Source organism: Rhinichthys klamathensis, unplaced genomic scaffold (assembly GCF_029890125.1).
Source record: "Rhinichthys klamathensis goyatoka isolate OS25496 unplaced genomic scaffold, OSU_Roscu_1.1 h1tg000253l_1, whole genome shotgun sequence".
NCBI classification, from domain to species: Eukaryota; Metazoa; Chordata; class Actinopteri; order Cypriniformes; family Leuciscidae; genus Rhinichthys; species Rhinichthys klamathensis.
In genome coordinates, this window is record NW_026606775.1 from 398,061 (window position 1) to 423,421 (window position 25,361).

Below are 25,361 nucleotides of genomic sequence, written 5' to 3' on the forward strand. Positions count from 1 at the left end.
TAGAAGCGCATTTGTGAGGTCAGGCACTGATGTTGGACGAGAAGGCCTGGCTCTCAGTCTCCGATCTAATTAATCCCAAAGGTGTTCAATCGGGTTGAGGTCAGGACTCTGTGCAGGCCAGTCAAGTTCCTCCACACCAAACTCACTCATCCATGTCTTTATGGACCTTGCTTTGTGCACTGGTGCGCAGTCAGGAACAGGAAGAGGCCATCCCCAAACTGTTCCCATAAAGTTGGGAGCATGAAATTGTCCAAAATGCCTTGGTATGCTGAAGCATTAAGAGTTCTGTTCACTGGAATTAAGGGGTCAAGCCCAACCCCTGTAAAACAACCCCACACCATAATCCCCCCTCCGGCAAACTCTACACTTGGCACATTGCAGTCAGGCAAGTACCGTTCTCCAGGCAACCGCCAAACCCAGACTAGTTCACGGGTTTGCCATCGGATAAATGACCCAAATTAATAACTTTTTTACAACAAAATTTAACCATCACTGAACTTACTTAAGCTGGACTGTGACGCTATTTTCTTCTAAAACTGCTGTACAGCCGAAACAAACATTGTTGCATTATTTTCCTGTTATCACTGTAAAGCTGCTTTGAAACAAACTGTATTGTAAAAAGCGCTATAAAAATAAAGGTGACTTGACTTGACTATTTTACTGCATGCCCGACTACTATTTTTAATATTTGTTGTAAATGTATTTTTAAGGCTTTAGTAGATCTAATTTAGCACACGTTTTCGAACTGCAGTGCTTAGATGGTTGAATCATTAATCAGATGATCAATACACATGTTTTGAAGGACCTGCTTTAGCATGAGAGTCCCTTTAAAAGATACGGTCCAGTTCATCTCATGCCGTGGATGGTCGCTCGTCATCATGGCTTTGAATATTAGCTGCTGTTGGAAAGAGCTCTGTCTGCTCTCTTTCCTCCTGATCTGTGTCAATGGACAAACATCAGGGCCGTAAGTTTTTAACAGTTTTTGCTAAGAATAAATAAATAGTATATAGTCATTTTGTAAGACGTCTTGATGATTTCTCCTGTATTTATTTAACCGATCTGTTTTGCACAGAAGAGGTTTACTGTTTAAGAGACAACTTAAGGCATAAGATCATTTAAAATTAATGACACTGACAGATTTCTTTAATGATAGATTTTTAAGGTCAATATTTCTCTGAATAAACATACAAAAATAAAGAATTTAGTCACCAGACAGTTTGCTCTTTTATTTTCACTTCTCATATAAATGATCAATAGTAAATTAACTGTATTGTTTTACAAGTTTATTTTGTATGTTTTAAATGATATCTTAGCACTCATGTATGATCATTTTCTCTGGACAGATATTTCATGGTGACGTTTCCTGCAGTGATTGAGTCGGGATCTGAGGCCAAACTGTGTGCAAGTCTTCTCAAGCCCAATGAAAGCCTTGTGATGAACATTTATCTGGTTCATGGTATCCAGAGCACATTACTTCTGCAGGAGAAATCTGAGGAAGAGTTTCATCGCTGCTTTAACTTCAAGGTCTGCTATTAAAACTAGCACATAATGAATATTATCAAATATGTTTCATCATAATGCATCTAGTTTTTGTGGCAGGTTGTGAATACAGGAAATTATTTCTCATCAGGCTCCTCTGGTCAAGGAAGAATCAGTGCAGAAAATGAAGGTCGAACTTCAGGGAGCAGACTGATCTCATGAAATGGCGTATGTATGACACGCCAATTCGTATTTCCATTTTTGGCGTGCTATCAACACGCATAATCGCTTTTCAGCGTGTTTATCAACGCCTTTGAATTAACGTTATATTACTGTATTATGTATAAATATATGACCTACCCCAACCCCGTCCCTAAACCTACCCGTCACTGGGGTTAATAGCATTTATGAGTGTTCTCCTACCATCCTAGGAAAAGAAATATCGCTCCACAGATGTAGATATAGATTTTGCTTCGTTTCGCTCGGACATTTAACGGCGTACACATACACGCGGAATCACTCGGACGTTTAATGGCGTAGCAGACTGATCTCATGAAATGGCGTAGAAAGTGGCGTGTATGTTTACGCAAAGTCATGATGTCATGTTGCAGGGAGAGACTTTCAAGACGACTGAAGAGAGAAAAGTCATGTTCAAGCCTTACAATGCTCTGACTTTTATCCAGACTGATAAACCAATCTATATTCCAGGACAGTCAGGTGAGCTGTGAATGTCTCAAAGGCTTAAGCTCAGTATAATGCTTGTGTCACTGACATCTAAACCCTGATCACAGCTGATATAGCACATATAAGTAAAGCACATTATGATCATGCAACGAGCTGATGTAGCAACATAGGTCAAAGATTACAAATGTTGGACCTTGGAGCCGTAAACAGTTCAATGGATTTACAAACAAAAGGAGGAGCAGAGGAAAAGATAAGAAAAGCTACCCGAAAGCTACCTTGAAACTACAGGTACATGTGTTGAAGCTGGTCAGCTGGAGCAAAATGTCAAACATTTTTGTAACATTATGGCTAAAACAGACAGCTGTGACGGCTTGTTAAATTTGGCTCAAGACACATTCACCTGACAGCAGAATACAGTTGTCAGCCCTGTATTTGACCCTTAATGCAGTTCACACACATTTGTAATGTACAGGAGAGAAATATGACTGTAAGCAATTGCTCTTACATAAGAGCTGAAGACATCAAAACCCTTTCGAACGGTCACTTCGTATTGCGTAGCTATACGCAGTGGGGGAAACTCCTTTTTCTCGTTTTACTGAAACCTAAATGTAAAACGCATTTGCAGTTGCACAGCTAGCCCATTGAGCGTCTGGCTCGCTCATAGGCTGTGCTTCAGCAACTGCACATCCAATGGCGTTGGCGACTCTGTCGTGCGACCAATGAGATCACTCTACGTCATTACACGTCAGAGCCCGTCAAGGGGCGTGGCCTCAGCCTATATTAGTCCCCGAATTCGCCATTATAGCAGACTTTACTCCTTCAGCGACAAACTACATGTCTCTGACTATTTACTGAGCCTTCGCCGTTTGAACAAGCCCTTCAGCCTGAGCGAGCATAATCTCAGCGGACTACGCCTTCTCAGCCGTTTTCTCCTGACGCCGTCTCACCTGTGGCTATCCGGCGACGACGCTATATCCTTTCTATTGTTATATTCTGTGTTTGTCTGTGGTGAACACACACCGGCCACGTCCCCGCATGGCTCACTCTCTCCTCGCTCGTCTCCTTCGGTGGGCCCAGCGAGCACGACGACAATTACACCATACTTCCCTCATCGCCTCAATGGAAGAAGCGCGTGGGTAGATGTTCGCGCGGCTAGCTCTCTTTACGACACAAGAGAGCTACCCCGCACTAAAAATACACTATGCGCTCGCGGCTAGCTCTCCCTTGGGACGGCAAACCGCCTCGCGCGCCCACGTTTTCTTCCCTCGTTTAGCCTCGACGGAAGAAACGCGCGGGTAGATGTTCGTGCGGCTAGCTCTCTTCACGACACGAGAGCTACCCCGCCCTCAGTTTTGCACACTAGATTTGAGGCATTTTAACAAGGCTCTCATGAGATGGGCCTTCAAAATGTTAACTATCAAACATATCCTCGCGGGGGATTGGTTTGTCACAATGGATCTGAAAGATGCTTACTTTCACATTCCAATAAACCCTCGTCACAGGCCATTCTTGAGATTCGCCTTCGAGGGACAGGCCTATCAATACACAGTTCTGCCGTTCGGTCTGTCTTTGGCACCCCGCACATTCAAAAGTGTGTGGATGCAGCACTCTCTCCTCTGAGACAGAGAGGAGTGTGCGTGCTGAATTATCTCGATGACTGGCTGGTGCTGGCGCAGTCGAGAGTCGAGCTACTAGCTCACAGGGATTTGATTCTCGGCCATTTAAAATGCCTGGGTTTCACAATCAAGGTTTCAAAGAGCAAGCTGTCCCCCAGCCAGAGTGCGATCTTTCTGAGCATAGTTCTAGACTCGGTGACGATGAAAGCGCGGCTCACGCCATAGCGCGCGCTCTCAGTGCGAGCGCTTGCAGCCTCATCCAGAGCGCGCGAGCGTGCGCCCTTGAAGAAATTTCAGAAACTGCTAGGCCTAATGGCAGCAGCATCACCAGTACTCCGCATGGGATTACTGCGCATGCGCCCGCTGCAGCACTGGCTGAAACGGCGTGTGCCAACCCATGCATGGCAGTCAGGCAGCCTGCGCATCATGGTGAATCACGGTTGTTTAAGGACCCTGATTCCCTGGCGGGCTCAGGACTGCTACCAAGAGGGTGTGACAATGGGGACAATTTCCAGGAGGAAAGTGGTCTTTACAGACGTGTCCAGCCTGGGTTGGGGAACGCTACACGAGGGCGTGCCTGCATCCGGCCTCTGGTCGAGCACATGGACGAGCACAACTGTATGGAAATGAAAGCAGTTGGTTTGGCCCTGAAGATTTTTCTGTCGAACCTCAGGGGTCACCACATCTTAGTCCGCACGGACAACATATCAGTAGTGTCCTGCATAAATCGCCAGGGGGGCGTCAGGTCAGGTGACCTGCATGCTTTGGCGAGAAATCTCCTCTTATGGGCACAGTACAATCTGAGCTCGTTGAGAGCTGCGCATATCCCGGGCGTCCAGAATTTGGGTGCGGATATGCGCTCACGGGGCAACACTCCCCTCGGCGAGTGGTACCTGAACCCACAGACGGTCAGTCTGATATGGAAGGTGTTTGGCAGAGCCGAAATCGACCTGTTCGCCTCGAAAAACAACACTCACTGCAATATGTTCTTCTCGAAGGACATGGGCGTGTTGGCCCACGTCTGGCCCAACCGTTCCCTGTATGCTTTCCCCCCCCATCTCGATGATTCCACATGTCATCAAATGGGTCAGAGAGAGTGAGTGCCCAGTCTTTCTGGTGGCTCCTCTCTGGAAATCCAGATCGTGGTTTCCGGAGCTGGTTCAGTTTTCGGACACAGCTCCATGGCCTGTCCCGATGAGGAAAGACCTCCTCACTCAGGCGAAGGGAACGATGTTGCATCCTCCATGGGTGCCCCCTAAACGGGTATCCGGGGACCTTCCTGTGAAGGTGTTGAACACTATATCTGATGCTAGGACCCCGTCAACTTGGCGCCTCTATGCTTCGAAATGGGCGGCTTTTTTCCAGCTGGTGTTCGAAAACCATATAGACCAAGAGTCATGTGAAATATCAGTGGTTCTCTCATTCCTACTGGAGCTGTTGGACGTGGGTCGCTCCCCGTCCACGCTCAAAGTGTATATGGCAGCCATTGCAGCACACCATGTTATGGTGGCTGGCCAATCACTGGGAAGAAACGACCTGGTCGTGAGATTTCTGAAGGGTGCTAGGAGGATCAACCCCTCCAAATCTCCCTCTGTGCCACCATGGGACCTCTCCACGGTCCTGGGGGGCTTTGAGGGGTCCACCTTTTTAACCGCTCCAGTCGGTTGATCTTAAACCTCTCTCGCTGGGGACCGCTTTCCTGTTGGCATTCGCATCTATCAAACGAGGGGGGGATCTACAGGCTCTCTCTGTGAGTCCGGCATGTCTGGAGTTTGCTCAGGATAACTCTAAGGTCATCCTCAAGCCCAGGCATGGGTATGTGCCCAAAGTGCTCTCAACACCGTTCAGAGCACAGGTGGTGACGTTATTGGCTCTTCCCCCTTCTACGAGGATGGGGAGGTTAATCTTCTCGGCCCTGTTAGGATGCTGAGAATTTATCTGGAGATCTCTGCGTTGTTTGGGCAATCAGAACAGCTTTTTGGTCGATCCAAAGGGGATTCAGTCACTAAGCAAAGACGGCTTAGTGTAAAGTATAAAGATGGCTTATACCTCAGTGGGTCAGGTTTAGGTATCGGCTATAGGTATCAGGGCCCATTCGACCAGAGGCATGGCCTCGTCATGGGCTTGGTCATTTGGCTGTCCTAATCAGGATATTTCTGATGCGGCCGGTTGGTCCTCGCCTTCCACATTTATGAAATTCTATAATATGGAGGTGCCTTCCCTACAGGCGAAGGTGCTTTCGGTATGATTAGGGCCCGAATGTGGTCGGACCTGTCATTAAAGGATTAGTTCACTTTAAAAAAAAACTTTTGCTGATAATTTACTCACCCCCATGTCATCCAAGATGTCCATGTCTTTCTTTCTTCAGTCGAAAAGAAATGAAGGTTTTTGGTGAAAACATTACAGGATTTTTCTCCATATAATGGACGTCAATGTACCCCAACGTTTCAAGGTCCAAATGACAGTTTCAGTGCAGCTTCAAAGGGCTTTAAACGCTACCAGACGATGAATAAGGGTCTTATCTAGCGAAACGATCGGTCATTTCAAAAATAAATTAAAAAGTTTAAGTTTTATAAGCACAAATGCTCGCCTTGCTCTGTTCTGTGATGCACGTTCGTGACTCTCCTGTTCGAACTCGTTCATCAAAATGAACGAATCTTTTCGTTCATTTACAAACTGTCATTTGGACCTTGAAACTTTGGGGTACATTGAAGTCCATTATATGGAGAAAAATTCTGTAATGTTTTCTTCAAAAACCTTCATTTCTTTTCGACTGAAGAAAGAAAGACATGGACATCTTGGATGACATGGGGGTGAGTAAATTATCAGCAAAAGTTTTTTTAAAAGTGAACTAATCCTTTAATATTACGGTGCACAGTCACATTCACATATATAAATGAGACCCGCTTTGGCCGGTTATATTTTCACATACACATAAAACCCGCTTTGGCTGGTTGTATTGTCATATACTATTAACCCCGACAGTGTCTGGGTTTATTAGTGTGATATGTTGGTAATTACTGACTCAGATGTATTATTTTAGACCTGACGGTGTCTGGTCTGATGTATACATGTTAGGATTACGGCTTGTACTGGATGCTCAGGGGTCCTGAGCTGTAGTGGCAACCAGTTACTCAGTGTGGCGTTTTGCATAGCGTTCCCACTGCATATAGCTACGCAATACGAAGTGACCTCAGGGAACTGAGGTTACGTGAGTAACCAAGTAGTTTTTTAATACACATTTATATTTTACAGTGAACTTCAGAGCTGTTACCATGGATACAAACTTTGCACCCCTTGATCAGCAGGTCTGCTGTGTTTATCCTGCTTATTTATTTTCTCTTGCATTGTTGAATACATGTTTAATAAATAAACCGATATTTGGCTTTTAATCTTTAATTACTATTTGCTCTTTCACAGTATAGTTCAGTGGTTCTTGAGGTAAGAACAAAACCTGTGCAGTCATAACAAACACCTTTTAAATCTAATTAACACTATAGAAATTTGGTTATATTTGCAATTATTGTATTTTCTGTAGGGTTATTATATATATTTCTTCATTGATAGTCAGGATATGTGTAGCTGACTGTCACAAAATATCTGTAATGTGTCTTTGCTATTAAATAGGACAGTAAAGGTAACCGGATTGGCCAATGGACAAATGTTTCTTCAACAAGGTGGATTTTGCAGCGTTCTTTTGAATTAAACCCAGAGGCCCATCAAGGCATTTACAAACTGAAGGCTTTTATTGGTGACAGGATGATCTCACATGATTTTGAAGTGAAAAAATATGGTAAGTCATAAAAACAACTTATTATGACGGTAATCTTGGTGCCCTGAATAGGGAACGAGACGCTGTGTCATAAGTTACGACACTATGGGAACGTCTGCATGATTGTGTCTAGAAGCACGTGTGAAATCAGCTCAATGGTGTGGTGGAACATCATAGAGGGATGGCGTGACAACCAGGAAGGTATAAAGCAGTGCGGTCGGAGGAAATGCATACAGGTGTAGCCTCGGCCACGTCTAATGGGGCTGGATGAGTCACAGAGAACCAAAGCGGACAGTGTGTCATTTCTTGAGACCCAAATATGTCCTCTTCCTCTTGGCCGAACCTCTTCCATATGAGACACACCACCCTGGGGTGAAGTCTCCATTCCCCGGGCCTCAGCCTTGTCTCGAAAGTACGTCTGCTATCTGACTCATGGCATCCAGGGAAATATGCCGCTCTCAGTGCCAACAACTTTCCCTGGGCGCAAGGGAGGATCTGTTTTTGGCAATTTGTCAAGCAGGCGTGAGCGCAGATCCGACAAGGAAGTCGTCAAGTGATGCTTTTTTTTTCACTGGGCCTTCGAAAAAAAGAACCAGGTTTTCCTCCACATCGTCAAGAAACAAAGAAATCTTTTGTAACCTTGATCGTGTGGAATTGATGGTCTAGTTTCAGTTCTTTTAATGCTGAGATGATTACATCTATGCGTGCAGGAGAGAAACATTCCTGCATCTACACAGAATCCTACATAACGCCCAAAAAGGTGGTTCTCTGTACTAAAGAAAGAACCCTCTTCTTTGTGTTCAGCCTCAACCCCTGCTCTTTCATATTAGTGAGGACAACATTTTGATGTTGAACCTCCATGCGCTCTGAATAAGCTATTATCAACCAATCGTCAATGTAATTCAACATGCAAATGACCTGAAGTCGCAGAGGAGCCACTCCACGCATTTCGTGCAAGCTAACAGTTCTAGGACAAAAGTAAGGAACCCTGTACTGGTATGCTTTGCCCCCAAAAGCAAACCTGAGGAACTTCCTGTGGTTTTGAAGGATTGATATGTGGAAGTATACATCTTTGAGGTCTATCATGACAAACCTGTCCTCAGACCTGATTTGAAACACAATTTGCTTTAAAGTTAACATTTTGAACTTTAGCTTTTGGCCGCACTATATACATGGTGCAAATAAATCGGATGCAACCCCCCATTCTTTTTTTTTGGAACAATGGAATACATGAGTTCATTCTATGGCCCCCTTTCCAAGAAAGTTTTCAAATCTTGTTCCATAATCTGAGCCTGCTCTGGATCAACTGTAGTGGGCAGAACCCTGTTAAAGTGAGGAGGACAAGATCCAAACTGAATTCTGTACCCTTTCTTTAATGTGAGCACAGCATATTGTGACATATTTGGCAGAAGTTTCCATGCTGACAGATGGTCTACTAAGGGAACCAGTCTCTCAAAGGCTGGTCTCTGGTGTATTTTGAGTAGTCAGTTGAAGCAGATACCCGGTAGGAAACAGCTGAACCACTCTAATAATTTTAAGAGGTTGCGAGTCTCCTAGTGCCGTTACGTTCCCAGACGGACACTGGGACATTGACTCATTGGGTTGGCAGAACGGCCCACTTGAGGACACTGAAGAGAAGTGGGCACTGTAAGATGAGGTGTGAACCATTTCTCCTTGAATGGGCCTGCCCTCAGAGGTCTGACACTGGCATCAGAACCTCTTAGCTGAAGCCTTCCTGGCAATGATGACATTCCACAGATCCATCTTATCTTTACCAGGTTGTGGCAACAAACGCTTAGCCTGACCCCATTCTTTTGCGGCAGGGCACGAGAAACAACACTTTCTGTTTTTGTTGCGCCCTGTGGGTGGCAAACAATTTTACATTACTGAATAAGAGACAAACATGATCAATTGTCTTTAACAATTATTTATTCCCTTGCAATGAAAGGTCAGCAGTCATACAATCTTTACAAAGTGACAACGAATGGGGGCATCCTTCCTTCTTTATAGTTGTTCCTCCCCCAAGGTTGTTTCTCGAGGCTAAGTGAAGATATGTCTTAGCCATAACCAACACATTGTTTAGTTTGTCTAACATATTTAGTCATATTATACCCTTCAATGGAGACCTTCTGTCTCGGTCATACACTTAGTCACACATTAACTTTTGTCAGGTCATATACAAGGACATACACATTAATCTAATTACCATCATATTTCTAAGATTCTATAAATATACTTAAATGCCAACATAAAGAACATTACATTTCTTCCACACTCCCCTCTTTTTATCATTCATTGATAAACAAAATAATAATAATAAAGCAAATTTAAGTTATTACATCACACTTATACCCTTCATCTCTGATTTTTGTACAAATGATCACTCTTCTTAAACTTGTGAAATAAGTTTTTAAAAGGAGAAAGCTCAGGCTGTTTTTGTGGGGATAGTCCCTTAAGTATTTAGCAAGCAAGTAAAAACTTTATCTGAAGCCGGGCTAAATAAATAAACACTGTTATTGCACTCCTGACATAAAATCAGACCCTCAGTCACCTCAGTATAAACAAGAAATAGTATAGATTTTAATAGAAGGAAAAAACATATCTTAATTAAATTAATACATTTTACTGTAACTTCCGCTGGTTGTGACATCATCAAATTTCGTTTGTTTTGGACATACATCATTAAATTGATCCTCATCATTAGACATTTGAAGCAGTTGCTATGAGATTGTGTTTGTCACCAGTCTCGTTACCAAAGCTGAAAAACATTGCATTACACATGGTAGGCACATCAACATCAGAAATCCCATTATTATTACTGGCAGTATTGTATGACATAACCAATAGCCCCACCCTCCCCAGAGGTTGAAGAGGTCCCCGTAAGAAAATTTTGTGCTTTTTAATGTTAAATTCATCAATCTAATGCACTTTGAGAGTTAAAAATAAAGAGCTCCAACCCATATTCAGTGTGCAAATTGAACAAAGAAAAACTCAAAACTCTTTTAGTTGTGATATAGTGTCTGTCTACATTACACTACTTCATAATAATAGTTATAATATTAATCCGATGGCAGTAATAGCCATATATTGTAAAACAAATGCACTGAAAAATAAAAGCAACTTTCATAATTAGTTTCGTACTAATTTCTATACAGAGATAAGCACATGATCTTTTATTTTGACGGAAACGGCATCGAGCTTTTATTTTGAAGAAAAATATGGTTTACAAACTCATTACTCATTATTGTCTCATTACAATTCTAATAAAATGCGTAATCGTCAAATATGCAGGTGTGTAAATAATGCGTAACTGGGTGGTGGGTTCCTACATAGCCTAATGGTGTGTTCACACCGAACGCGAATTTAATTATTTGGGCGAGTAGATTACATACAAAGTCAATGCAAAGACGCGAATAGACGCATCATTCGCGCCGGGCGTTGCGAATGACGCAAATTGGGCGACGCGTTTGCCGCAAATGTCTTCCGCGCAAGTTGAAAAATTTGAACTCGAGCGAATGTTCAAGCGTCTAACTAAACGCGATAGACGCGTATTTGACGCTCTATTCGCGTTCGGTGTGAACACACCATAAGTGTTGTGACAGTAGCCTAGTTCTGCTTACCACAGTTCTCTGCACTCACTCATCTCTCTCCTTATCCTTCTCACTATCCTCATCAGACACTTGAAGGGCCTTTGAAGTTTCTTTTTTCACGCTATTTCTCTGCACATTCCTTGCGTTTCTTCTCCATTGCTCTGACTATTTTGACAGATACACACTGACACTGCTCGCTCACTCAGAGCTCAAAGGGGCAGGAGTTTAAAGATGTGATTGGACCAGCCCAGTGTCAATCAAGAAAATAACCAATGGGCTGCTGATTTATGCGTTTCATCATGCGCCGGTCTGTGAGAAAAAGAAAAACCTACGCTGACTTTTTTGTCCAATGCATTACACCGGCACAAAGATCCCAGAGCCGCCAATTAAACAAAACTAAACGCAATGGGCCGCCGATATACGAGTTTTATGGGCCGTTCAAAAAAGAAAAAAAGAAAAAAAGAAGTATGAGATGTATCGGCCCACAAAGCACGTCGGCCCACCGGGCAAATGCCCGGTATGCCCGATGGCCAGTCCAGCCCTGTCGATAAGGGAAGCTTTTTAGCCTCCTGGAACCTCTCGACGACTGAATTAACGGAGTCCCCAAAGTGGCCAACAGGAGAAAGTGGGGGATCCAACAGGAAGGACTTGTCTCTTTCGTTGATGTTAGATAGATAGAGCCACAAATGTCTTTCTGAGGCTTCCAGGGCTGCCATATACGGCCGATAGCTCTGGCCATATCCTTGGTAGCCCGCAGAGATCAGTGGCTCGATGCAGTTCTTGAACTCTGAATTACAGGAAACGTTTGTCCACTGATTTCACACGTGCTTAAAGACGCAATCACGCAGAGGTCTTCCCATAGTGTCGTAACTTATGATTCAGCGCAAGTTCCCTTGAAAGGGAACAGACAATTTGCAGTGTTGCATAGGAAGAGTGTCAATATGTTTGTATTTAATTGTATATATAATTTTGAGTACTAATAACTAAAAAAATTCTACTTTCTTACTTCTAGTTTTGCCTAAGTTTGAAGTTACTGTAAAAAGTCCAAATAAAGTAAGTGTTGAAGAAGAGGATCTGATAATTGAGGTTTGCGGAAAGTGAGTGGTTTCTTTTTATTTCCTGCATTAAAAGAGCAGTGTGTTCTTCCACTCACACTTTGATTTAATTTTTAATTGTTTTATTATTTTTGTAACTCTTGGGTCAGTTTCTTACTGTAACCACCATCCTACTATATTAGTTGCTTAACTCAACACTGGGCTGTAGATCAGTTGCTTGTACCTTTTTACAGATACACTTACGGACAGCCTGTACCTGGTAAATCATGGGTGAAAGTGTGCCCTAATTTTAGGCCCTACATTTCTCCAATCTCTCCCGACATGTCATTTTGTGTAAAGGAAACCATTGAGGTATGTGAGTTGAAACACAGTACATTATCTTTCCCCCATTTATCTAATTAAACCAATCTTCAGTTAATAGTTATGTTTGTGTTCATTCATTATTATAAGATCAATAAGACAGGCTGTGCCATCCATACCTTAAATGCATCAGCAATTTGTGACAACAAACTACCTTTTACATCTCTTCGTGTTGATGCAATGGTTACAGAAGAAGGAACAGGTGAGCTGTTCAATTTGGTCAGATCTCTGTTACATACATTTATTGAATTTCAAATTGTTGATATTTTACTTTTATATGAATAAATATTTATGTAGCTGCTTTTACTATTTACAGAGATCACCATGACAAAATATAAATATGTATCTCTCACTTATGAAATTGGTAAAGTCACATTTACTGACCTCCCCAAAACATATGAACATGGATCAGTTATTGAAGGAAAAGTAAGTCTAAAATCTGTTTGTCTCAGTTTAACACCATTGATAAGTACGGAATTATTTCTTAATTTATTCCTTCAAAATCTTCTTTTCAACAGATAAAACTCTCAAATTTCAAAGGTGCACCAATTCAAAACAAAACGGTTTATCTTATGGAGGGCAACGCTTGGTCTTCAAAACTGCTCCTAGATCTCACTACAGACAGCGATGGACTGGCCAACTTCTCTCTTAATACATCCAGTCATTCTAAAAGGGATATTAATCTAATAGTAAGAGAGATTGTGCTCACTTAGTTTTCTTTTGTATTGCATGAAGAGTTTAGTTACATGAGTTATTTGTGATTCTTTGTTATCCAGGCAAGTGTCTATCAAGAGGTCACAGATTCTGACCACCACAAGCGACACACGCCTCACATCGTTGCCGATAAAAAAACAGTCCAGCTCTTCCGGCCTCCACACACCCCAACACAAAGTGAATTGATTATAGAGAATACTGAGCAACCATTAAAGTGTGACTCTGAGTTTACTGCCACCATCAAATATTATTTTGTTGGAGAAAAAATTAAAAAATTAAAAACTGACATCGTCTATGTGGTGAGAACATGTGCAGTATGTACATTATCACAGAGATGTTTTTGTTTAACAGTATTATTTGTCTGCATGAGTCAGTTTGTTATCACAGTGTCATCTGTCTGTTTCAGGTCTTGTCCAGAGGAGTGATTGTTCATCATGGATATGAGAAGGTTGAAGTGAAGATTTCTGATGGAGCAAAGGGCTCAGTGTCGTTCAAACTCTCTATTAGTGCAGATCTGGCTCCTGTAATGCAGATTGTGGCGTACTGTGTTTTTCTGCCCAGTGAAATGGTTGTTGCTACTAGCAAAAATTTCAACATTGAAAAGTGTTTCAAAAACAAGGTATGCATTGTAACTTTAGAAATGAGCCTCTTTAAACTGTATTACTGACTCAATACTAAAGTAAACCCTATTCCCTGTATGCCACAGGTATCTGTGCAGTTTTCTCCTGGTAAAGCAGTTCCTGGTGAGAAAAACACTCTCCAGCTCTCAGCTCAGCCTGGTTCACTGTGTGGCATCGGTGCTGTAGACCAGAGTGTCCTGATCCTGAAGTCTGGACAACGTCTGGATGCTGACAAGGTGTAGATGCTTAAAGATTCAGTGTTGATTAATGCGTCTTCATAGTGGGAATCTACAGTGGGAATCTAATGATAACAGACTTTACTTTTTGCTGCTAACATAAGCTGACATCTCGATCTCAGGAGATTTAACATTAATCTTCATTCTTTCTCACCAAATTGGAAATAAAGTTTTGTTGGAAATACATGTATTATTTAGATATCATACTGATATAGTCTGTGAACATGGTCCCGTCACAGATCTTCAACCTGCTGCCAGTGCAATCGTGGTCAGATTACCCTGAGACTGTTGAAGATGAGCAGTGTCCCTTTATCCGTTTCCGGACAGACACATTCACTTATGAATCCTTAAAGGTAACAGTTGGATTATATGTGTGGCAGTGCAGTAGATAATGATTAACATAAAAAGCCTTCTTGATTATTCTGACATTTAAAAGTAATTTGTATTTTCATGACTTTTATTGTGGTTCATCATTGTCATTTGACAGAGAGTGGGATTGAAGATGGCAACAAATTTGATTGTGAAAGTCCCCAGGTGTCTGATGGGTAGATATGTACTGTTATTACAATACAAGCTGTAATGTTTTAATATGCTGGTGCTTGTTATGAAATATATTTTAATATATATATATATATATATATGTTCAATTTGTGAAATTGTGAAACTCGCACAATTCCACAATTGTTTTCCACAATTTTTTTTATTAATCTTTGAATCTGTGTTAATATTGGTAAGAAAAACGCATCTATAAAACTTAACTACATAACTTTTGTTAAATAAAATGAACACATTAACTTTTGCAGTGCTAAAATACTAAAACTAAAATTAAAACGAAATAAACTGAAAATGTGTAAAACATGTGTATTAAAAAAAATTGCCTTCCATTTTCTATTTACTAGAACTTATCATTTTGACGTGTTCACATACACATCACTTAAAACTGCAAATATCACTTTTTTTCCAATAGTTTCTTTCCTAATGCCAGATTCGCACCCGAGGTATAAAGAAGAGGATTTATTTCATTCAGCAGTGACGATTCGTACTGTCTTCCCAGAAACGTGGATCTGGGAACTTGCTGAAGTGGGGTATTTGAAGCATAATACATTTAACATCATATTTATCTTATTACTTATATTTAATCATCTCCTCCCCTCTCGGCCACAGGACAGAAAATACCTCGCTTGCTTTGCAGATTCTTAATCCAGTTTTTTCATCATCTGTGTGCTGAATGTTGTTATTTGTTACAGGGAAAATGGCTGAGTCAGAATCAAATATGTCTATTGTTGTAATTCCTCCACAGGGACTCTGGGTCAGCGCAGGTTCCTGTCACGGTTCCTGACACCATCACCTCTTGGGAGACCGAGGTCTTCTGCCTGTCCTCTGAAGGTCTGGGTCTGGCTCCTCCTGCTCAGCTGACCGTTTTCCAGCCCTTCTTCCTAGAGCTCTCTCTGCCTTACTCCATCATCCGCGGGGAGATCTTTGAGCTGAAGGCCACTGTCTTCAACTATCTGTCCAAGTGCATCATGGTGAGATTTCAGACGCAGTCTAATCAAATCATATCATATATGCCACTAATCATGTGTGTTTGATTGACAGGTTAGAGTGACTCCAGCTCCTTCCTCAGACTACACTCTCGAAGCCTCCTCTGATGATCAGTACTCATCCTGTCTATGTGCTAATGGAAGAAAAACCTTTAAATGGACCCTAACTCCCTCTGTTCTTGGTGAGTTTTCCAGTCTGAATCAGTAGCCGCGTTTCCATTACAGATTTGCACAATACTTTTCAGATCTTTTTTTTAAATGTGGATAAACAATTGCGAAATTATGCCTTTTCTGTTAACCGATGTAATGCGACTAAAACGTTATTTTCCCTCTCCCGATAAGTCATTCCAAAAATCATTGCAAGGATGTTGGTAGTTTTAAATACATTTACATATTTACGTATAGCAGCCACCACACTAGCCATTATTTTTGTGTTATCCAAGCATTATTGGCAAGGAAAGCTCCTTATACTTGGGAGCGGCACATATGAGGTGTTTCTGGGAGGGTAAACATGCAATTTGCACGAATTAAAATTGCGAATTGAAAATACACACAATGGAAAGATGTCAATTTCTTTCTTTTTTTTAACGCACGCATAAGGTGGATATAAATAAACCTACAACATTCGTCGCCATCAATTTTTATTAATCGCGAGAGGAAAAAATTATGCTTTAGTCGCATAAAATCGGTTAATGGAAGCACCATCATTTCGCAATAGTTTTTTTATCGACATTTAGAAAATACCAACAAAAAAAAACTGTGGATTCAGACTTTCCAAATGAATAGTTAATGAAGAATAGTTAATGAATAGTTAAAGGGGTGGTTTACTGCTTTTTTTCTTTGCATGATTGTGTTTATGGGGTGCAATATAACATGTCTCTGTGTGCTTTTTTAAAAAAAAAAGCCTTATTTTCATAAATTTCATCTTTATTGTAAGCCGCTTTCTCCTCTGTCATTTGAACGACCGGTTGACTTCCTGATTGTATGAAACCACTCCCTCAGAAACAGGCAATGGGCTCATATTGGTTAGTTGGGCTGGGTGTGTTGTAATTGGCTAAACTGCGTAGTGCACGTTGTCCGGAAACTTCACGCCCATTACCTTTACGGGCGAAAGTTGCATGTGCTAAATTAAATTAGAGAGCTAAATTAAGATTGTAATTTTCAGGAACATAATCAAACATAAATTTTAGCCATTGTTGACGAACTACAGCGTCTGTAGGAAGCCCGAGCACAGAAGACCTGACAGCTGGGTGAAAATAACACACTTTCGACGGCATGGCTACAGCTCTCCACCATAACTCTTCCTCTTCAACAAAGCCGCAGAAATATGCCCTTTTTTGAATATTCCGGAGGGAGGGTTGATGTAAATGTATGGGTTAGTTACGTACAAAACCCGGGAAGTATTTCGTTGTAGTCCCAATCGAGTCGTTTTTGTAGGCATTAAACTTCCTGATTATTTAAAAGACGATATCTCTGCTTACGTTGAACTTTCAGCGCAGAAACTTTGCAGATAACTGATTCCATAGCAGTTTTGTGAAATATTCCTTTTTCGAATTGCCTGAAACACAACCTAATGCGAGCGTAATAACATTTTTAGCAATAAATGGGAGTTTTTTCAAAATGGACGTGTTTCTATTGGGAGTATTTTAAATTTACAACTTCAATTTGCGCAATTTGAAGGGTAATGGAAACGCGGCTGTTTCTGCATCTGTTGTATGTTCACGTATATATGTCTTGTGTTGTAGGAGTCTTAAACATTACAGTCAGTGCAGAGGCAGAGGCGTCCCAGACTGTGTGTGACAATGAGATTGTGAGCGTCCCGGAGAGAGGACGCATTGACACGGTCACACGAAGTCTACTCGTACAGGTCAGCACGTCATCATTTACTCGTGATCTTAATGCTGCTTATGTATGATGTGTTGATGTGATTGATTTATGCTGCAGGCGGAAGGAACTGAAAAGACAGAGACTCACAGCTGGTTCCTGTGTCCAAAGGGTAAGTCTGCAAATATTTCATATGTTTTGGTGTACAAGCGCTGCTGGATCCCTCTTTATTTTCTAAACACTAACTCCAGCTTCATGAAAATAAGTACACGTTGCATAGAGGATATTTTGAGGACCAATAGAAGGAGCTAAAGTATACAGTAACCAAAATATACCCATGTGTATTGGACATTTGAATTGAGAAAGATGACATTTGTCAGCCTTTCATGACAACTGTAGTTTAGTTGTTCAGCTGTGCCAAATTTTAAAATTGTGGCTATTTTATCCCTTTTTCCAAAGTGCTTGAATCACAATAATTCCTGTTTGTGATTATATTATTATCTGACTTCACAGATGGAATTAAAATGTTAATTGTATAGTGTTACTCTGCTGATCACTGGTGTGTGTTTCTGTCTGTCTGGTTCATAGGTGACAGTCTCTCAGAGGAAGTGGCTCTGACTCTTCCTAAAGATGTGATCGAGGGATCAGCCAGATCCTCTGTTTCAGTCATTGGTAACATTTACAAACACGAGTAGAAATGAGGAGATTGGCTTTAGACTTATACAATTTAGTGAGTGTCATTTGTGTATGGTTTATAGGAGACATATTGGGTTGTGCACTGAGGAACCTTCATGGATTATTACGGATGCCGTACGGCTGTGGAGAGCAAAACATGGCTGTACTTTCTCCCAATATTTACATTCTGGAGTATCTGGAGAACACGGATCAGCTCACCTCGGCCATCCGAGAGAGAGCCACGGGCTTCCTGAAGAGCGGTGAGAGACTAAATCATGTCAAGAAAATACTGAGGTGGTTTGATACCAAATTATACATTATTCAACACACCTGAATGTCACATTAGCCGTTACTCCACTGTCGGACGAGTGTGAGCCAGGGCTTTAAACAGGCCGGGCTGGGCTAACAGTGTCGGACCTGTAACACCGAGCTCAAAACACACTGCGTTTCCACTGTAGGGCCAGAAGCTCTGCAGCGCTTCACTAAAACCTGACCGTAATACGCCTCTCAACGTCACACAGACCCATCAAGCAAATGGAAGTTTTATCAGAAAATTAATCATAAAGAAATCACTGGAAACTAGCAATATCGCAGAACGAACATGATAAAAGCGGCCGTTTGTTGGAATTTGTTGTTTACTGAAAGATTTAAAACCCAAGCATCAATGTTTTACCACAGGTTTACAATAATAAGGGATACATTGACCATAATACATTTAAATGTCAAGATTGCACATTAGTCACACTGCAATAAAGTGGTATATACCATTATTCCACAAAACACACCTGAATGTCACATTGAGTCAACCCAAACAAACTGTTGAAGTGTTAACCATTATCACACTAAACAGGATACCAGAGGCAAATGAACTACAAGCATGTGGATGGGTCATACAGCACATTTGGTAATGGTGAAGGGAATACATGGTAAATATGTTTTCACTATTACTTTTGTTTAACAGAAATAATATCCAGGTAATCAACAATAATAAGCCCAAGAGGATAGTACCAAAAAAAAAAAAACATTGAAAAATGTGTCTCAGTTTAAATGATTTGCTTTGAGATTTATGATGGATGGAACTCATTGAAACACCAGATGACATTTTTTTAATTATATCTTCCACACCATCAGGTTGACTGCCTTTGTGCTGAGGTCCTTTGGCAAAGCACAGAAATACATATTTATTGATCCAAAAATTATTCAGAGTGCAAAGATGTGGTTAATAAGCAGACGGGATTCAGACGGCTGTTTTATCCAACAGGGAACCCTGTTCAACAACAGAATGAAGGTCTGTCATCTTCTATCTATCGTCTTTATTCAGAAGTTCTCAAGCCAACATCACAGTTTGTCTAGATGAACTTTCCTTCAGTGGTTTGAGTGTGTTGCTTTATTTATCCTTTATTTCTTACATATTCCAGGGTGGGGTGAATGATAATGTGACCATGACGGCCTACATTACTGCATCATTGCTTGAACTGAAAAATCCAGTCACAGTAAGTTCATCTATACTATAGGAAACTCATAGAAAAATGACACACACAAAAGTCTGTTCCTCTGTTGTTGTTTTTTGTCACAGGATCTTGTCGTCAGTAAAGGTTTGTCATGCTTGAGGTCCGTCATTGAGGATGTCAAAAACACATACGCCACTGCCCTGCTCGCCTACACTTTCAGTCTGGCTCGAGACACGGACACTCGACAGCAGCTTTTCAAGAAACTGGAGGATGTTGCTATTTCAGATGGTAAGAGGTTTGTTTCTGATGACTTTCTGTTGTCTTTTATGACTGTACTTTTGTTTTTGGTAACACTTTAGAATACTTTCCCATCGTTAATGAATAACTACACAGAAACAAATGAGTTACACACTATTAACATTCTTTCAACTACTCTTAACTAACAAGAAACCCTGATTAACAAATTGGTAGTTCACTATTAGCTAATCGGTAACTACTATTTTTTTCATACCTCCCAAAGAACTACTACTAACTACTATATAAAGGTTCATAATTAACATGAATATTGCACACTTTATAATATAAGGTAACAGTAACTCACTAGTAATGACTCAAGCATTACTACATCCTTCTAAAGGAACTACTAATAATTTGGATCGATATTCTAAAGTGAAACGCATGATAACTCTCTAGTAATTATGAAGTCATTGTAAGCTTTTGAGATTTTTGTATGATTTTGAATAGCTAATTCCTTCCAATGGATTTGGTAACACTTTAGTCATTACTAGTGGATTTATACATTATGCATTATTAGCATTACTTATGAACCTGCATACAGTAGTTCTCTGTAGTCCTCTGTGAGTTACAAAAAAGTAGTAGTTACTGATTATTAGCTAATAGTGAACTACCACATTCAACTATTTCTTACTAATTTATTAATCAGAGTTTCTTGTTAGTTAAGTAAGAGATAATGTACATCCAGCCGGTTGTTATCTCAGAATAAACCCGACGGGGGGATCAGGAGGGTCTTGCGTGAGCCTGAAGGGGGTTTATTCTGAGATAACAACCGGCTGGATGTATCCCGCTTATTACACGGCTACTTGCCGCATAAGTAAATAATTCGACACAAAATATGAATCTAATTCGAAATATTTTACTAGCTCTTTAAACGCAAAGCCTCCGCGCTGAGAGCTATTGCAGCACGACAAGTTCAAACTAGACAGACATTTAAGAGATACGGTATACAGTCATACCACTTATTACACAGCATTTCACCACATAATTATGGGGATAAGAGATATTGATTTGAGATGAAACTGTTTTAAAATTGTACTTGGCGAGTACACAATACTGGATGGCATAATTAAATAAAAAATATTGATTCCATTGAGTTTTAATATTTTATTAGCTCACCAAAAGCACAACTTCCATGAAGAAAACCCGTTCCTAGCAAGCGTATATCACTGCTGATTTCAGGAACCCGAATGAGCCTCTGCTAATAACATACCTCTGGATGGTGCTATTGACCAATCAAAATCAAGTATTTCACAGAGCCGTGTAACAATAGTTGTTGCTAGAATGTTAATAGTGTGTAACTCATTTGTTTCGGTGTAGTTATTCATTAATGATGGAACAGTATTCTAAAGTGTTAACTTGTGTTTTCTTATCATGCTCCTTGAGTTATGCGTGTGTCTTCTGTCCTTCAGGCTCTTCTCTCCACTGGTCTCAGTCTGGCTCTGCTGATGACTCTGATTCTCTGGCAGTGGAGATCAGCTCATATGTGCTGCTGGCTGTTCTCACTGCAGATTCAGTCACTACAGCTGATCTGGGCCGTGCTAACAGGATTGTCAGCTGGCTTGTCAAACAGCAGAATGCTAATGGAGGATTCTCCTCCACACAGGTTACTCAAACCTCTCCAATCAAACACATTATTGCTGGCGTGAATGAGTAAAAGTGGCATTACTGAACACATGTATTTCCCAGGACACAGTGGTGGCTCTTCAGGCTCTGTCTTTGTACGCCACCAAAGTGTTCAGCTCTGGCGGCTCCAGCACAGTGACGGTACGGTTAGCAGGAGACACTCACCTCTTTAATGTCAATCAGGACAACAAGTTACTGTACCAGGAGAAGCAGCTGCAGAAACTTCCAGCCCAATACAGCATTGAAGTGAAGGGCTCAACCTGTGTGTCTGTGCAGGTCTGTAGTGCGTTCAGCCTCATTTACTCACACACACTTTCTCTCTTGGCATGTTAAGCCCTGACAGCAACATAGTGTCGGCCTAGATCCGGGCCAAATCTGGTACATGTGGATTCATCGCGTGACAGATCTGGGCCGACTTTATGTTGCTGTCAGGATGGTTATTATGATGTATGAATGTGTTTTTATATGTGTTGACTCTCTCAGATGTCTCAGTTCTACAACATTCCCACTCCTACTGAAGCAAAAACATTGAGCATTGATGCCAAGATTGAGGGAGATTGCAAAACATTGGGACAAAATTTCATTTTGTACTTCACTGTCAAGTAAGAGAATTGTATTTAATGTCCCCCTGTAGTCAATCATTGTATCCCTTTAAACTCATCTTTGATCAGCAAAATTACATTTAAACGTGTTTTCCTTCATGCCTTAAAACAGCTTGAATGCAACTCTACACCCTTGCCTATTTAGTATGCGTGGTTTCATGAATATGCAAATGAGCCCCGCCTCCACTCACTCACTCAGCTCAGAGATCCACTGGTTGACGATCACACGTTGATCTGATTGGTTACAAGGTCGTTTGTGACCTCAGAAACACCAGCGATTTCAAACCGTGTTTTTGAGACTGTCTTTGGTTCACTGCAGTTTTGAGGAGAAAATACTCAGCAATGCTGTCGACTTATGAGTTTACACATGGTTTGTCTTAAAGCATATTAAAAACACCACATAGATGTATAAACAATATTAAAAACTTGATTTTCACCACAGAGGGACTAGAATATGATGACTTAAGAATAACTAACAAATAAATCTTTATTGAATATTTTTTAACATCTTAATAAACACAAAAGCAATATAAACTGAAATGACACAACATTTTTATTATTGACACATTATGATTTGAGTGATAAAACTCTGCATGTGTCTTGTTAATTACACTGGCTTTTGTTATCTCGTATTTGTACATTTATATGAGGCATTTAAGAACCTTTTCATTTGCTCTTGTCCAGATATGATGGTCTACAGGAAAGGACTAACATGGTCATTGTGGATATTAAACTCTTATCTGGATTCACAGCTGATACATCAATGGTGCGTTTGAGTGATTCATCACAAAATGTGTACAAATTTCTCGAGTTCCTCTTTTTAGAAATTAACCAGCACTTTTTCCCCACAGCTTAAAACTTCTTCCGGAACGTACAGAAACCTTGTGGAACGGGTCGATTCTAAAGATGATCATGTCATTGTATATTTGAAGGAGGTGAGAAAACAGCAACACTCATATGATTTTATGTCTTAAGTCGATTCATAAACATTTTATCCATAATGTATGTCCATGACTGATGAGTTTGTTTCCTCCTGCAGATCCCACAAAATATTCCAGTGAATTACCAGATACAAATGAAACAGGTTCTTCAAGTGAAGAATCTCAAGCCAGCTCTGATTAAAGTGTACGATTACTACCAAACAAGTAAGATTTAATATGCCAGTGTAAATGCTTTGACCAAATGATGCACAATGTTTATTCAGATTTAATCCATGTACAGGTTTCCATTGTTGTACGAATGTGAACATCTTCCTTTTCCTTCAGGTGATCAGTCAGAGGCCGAGTACTTCTTCCACTGTGAATGAAGCTGAAGTGCGTCACCTTATAGTTCAGCTTGGAAAAAGATGGTTGAACTCTCTAATGTTTAATATTATAATGTTTATTCTTTATCTTGGACAAAATCATTTCCAATCCATCAGCCCAAATTTAAACAAATCCCCAAATCCTAATCAGTTTTTGGCTACGTCTCTTGAGATCATGACTTATCAATTCACAATGCATATGATTAATAAAAGTGGTGAAAGCAAGTTATGGTGAGCTGGTTGAACTGCTGAATGTGTAGTAGCTGCATGCTATGGCAACATTTTTGAATCAGACAAGATTATTAAGATGATATCTTGGGTTTTAAGGTTTTTTAAATCTTACCTCAGCTCTCATTTTTTAATCTTGTTTTGAGACACTGTACCCTTAAAAATAAAGGTGCCAGAAAGAACCAAAGGGTTTCCACAATGTTAAATATAATAGTATAATATAATTATAATAATTATATATGATAGTATAATGGTAAATAACAGTTCTTCATGACACTTATAAGGTTCTTTATAAACCCATAGTAAACAAACACAAAGAAAATCCAGAAATAAGACTGATTTAAATGTTTATTGCCTTTATACATTGTGCCAGATGAAAGCATATGAACACATACAGTAAAGGCCATTGCACACGAGGCCGAAATTTGCGTATGCGTTTTTTCGTATTCGTGATTCGGTGGCTCTGAATTGTCAAAACACCATTCATTGCTTGCTACGGATGCGAAAAACGCAGAAAATCGAACCCAATTTGATTTTTTTTTATAACGGAAGAAAGTTTCGGAGGCAGTGTGCAAGCGTGATTGACATCGGACGCGAATTTCGGACTCAGTGTGCAATGGCCTTTAAGGCATTATACAGGGCATTTTATAAATCAGGCAAATTGCACAATTTTAAAATGTGAAAACTGATGACTACAATAAACAGTCCACTCCAAATGAAAACAGTAGTATTAAGAGTTGTCGACTGACAAAGCTCGTCACACATTTACTTGAATGTATTTGACATTAAAATGAAAGTTGATCACTCGCAACATTTTTTCATATGAGTGTGAAGGCTTGATAAATGTTTGAAACTCTTCTCACACTGAGTACAGTCGTACGGCTTCTCTCCAGTATGAACTCGCCCATGTATTTTTAGAGATCCAGACCGAGTGAATCTCTTGTCACAAACTGAGCACATGTAAGATCTTTCTCCAGTATGAATCCTTTGGTGCAGTTTTAGTTGAGTAGATTTAGTAAAGCTCTTCCCACAGTCACAACACACATGATCTCTCACTTCATTATGTGTTTTCTGGTGCAGTTTAAAACTGTCCAGCCTTGAATAACTCTTTCCACAGAGAGAACACAAATGAGGCTTAACACCTGTATGAACTATCAGGTGCTTTTTGAGATAAGACGATGAAATAAACTTTTTACCACACTGATCACAGTTAAATGGCTTTTCGCCAGAGTGACCATGTTGATGAATCCTGAGAGCTTTAGTACATCTGAAACTCTCTCCACACTGAGTACAGTGGTACGGCTTCTCTCCAGTGTGAATTCTTTGGTGCCGTTTCAGTTCGCCAGTTGTAACAAAGCTCTTCCCACAGTCCGAACACACATGATCTCTCACTTCATTATGTGTTTTCTGGTGCAGTTTAAAACAGTCCAGTCGTGAAAAACTCTTTCCACAGAGAGAACACACATAAGGCTTCTCATCTGAATGAACTTTCAGGTGTGTTTTTAGATTTGATGATGAAATAAATTCTTTACCACACTGATCACAGTTATATGGCTTCTCTCCAGAGTGAATATGCAGATGATAAATGAGACCTGATTCACCAGTAAAACTCTTTCCACACTGAGTGCATGTATACGGTTTCTCTCCAGTGTGAATTCTCATGTGTCTGTTAAGGATTCCTTCATTTTGGA

General features: G+C 40.6%; 1 protein-coding gene across 1 annotated transcript; it reads left to right on the forward strand.

The window, feature by feature from the left end:
• The first annotated feature begins 840 nt into the window (after nucleotides 1-840).
• Nucleotides 841-23,667, forward strand: LOC130101156 (alpha-2-macroglobulin-like). The gene is made up of 35 exons (XM_056266746.1): nucleotides 841-964; nucleotides 1,344-1,524; nucleotides 1,631-1,684; nucleotides 2,091-2,196; nucleotides 7,035-7,087; nucleotides 7,200-7,220; nucleotides 7,407-7,572; nucleotides 12,154-12,238; nucleotides 12,430-12,547; nucleotides 12,647-12,758; nucleotides 12,873-12,982; nucleotides 13,075-13,245; nucleotides 13,333-13,569; nucleotides 13,677-13,889; nucleotides 13,977-14,126; nucleotides 14,366-14,479; nucleotides 14,614-14,684; nucleotides 15,026-15,211; nucleotides 15,427-15,652; nucleotides 15,723-15,849; nucleotides 17,413-17,534; nucleotides 17,612-17,663; nucleotides 18,080-18,163; nucleotides 18,250-18,426; nucleotides 19,017-19,092; nucleotides 19,298-19,454; nucleotides 19,585-19,659; nucleotides 19,743-19,905; nucleotides 21,324-21,517; nucleotides 21,601-21,813; nucleotides 22,021-22,139; nucleotides 22,824-22,905; nucleotides 22,991-23,074; nucleotides 23,179-23,284; nucleotides 23,405-23,667. The coding sequence occupies exons 1-35, from the start codon at nucleotides 879-881 to the stop codon at nucleotides 23,443-23,445; spliced, it is 4,332 nt and encodes a 1,443-aa protein (XP_056122721.1). The 5' UTR covers nucleotides 841-878; the 3' UTR covers nucleotides 23,446-23,667.
• Nucleotides 23,668-25,361: the final 1,694 nt, after the last annotated feature.

Bases quoted from the DNA above. Each gene is read 5' to 3' on its own strand.
- LOC130101156 (XM_056266746.1), top strand. From the start codon at position 879: ATGGCTTTGAATATTAGCTGCTGTTGGAAAGAGCTCTGTCTGCTCTCT. The intron at 1,525-1,630 runs GTCTGCTATTAA...ATTTCTCATCAG, and splicing joins ATCGCTGCTTTAACTTCAAG to GCTCCTCTGGTCAAGGAAGA. The intron at 12,983-13,074 runs GTAAGTCTAAAA...TCTTTTCAACAG, and splicing joins GATCAGTTATTGAAGGAAAA to ATAAAACTCTCAAATTTCAA.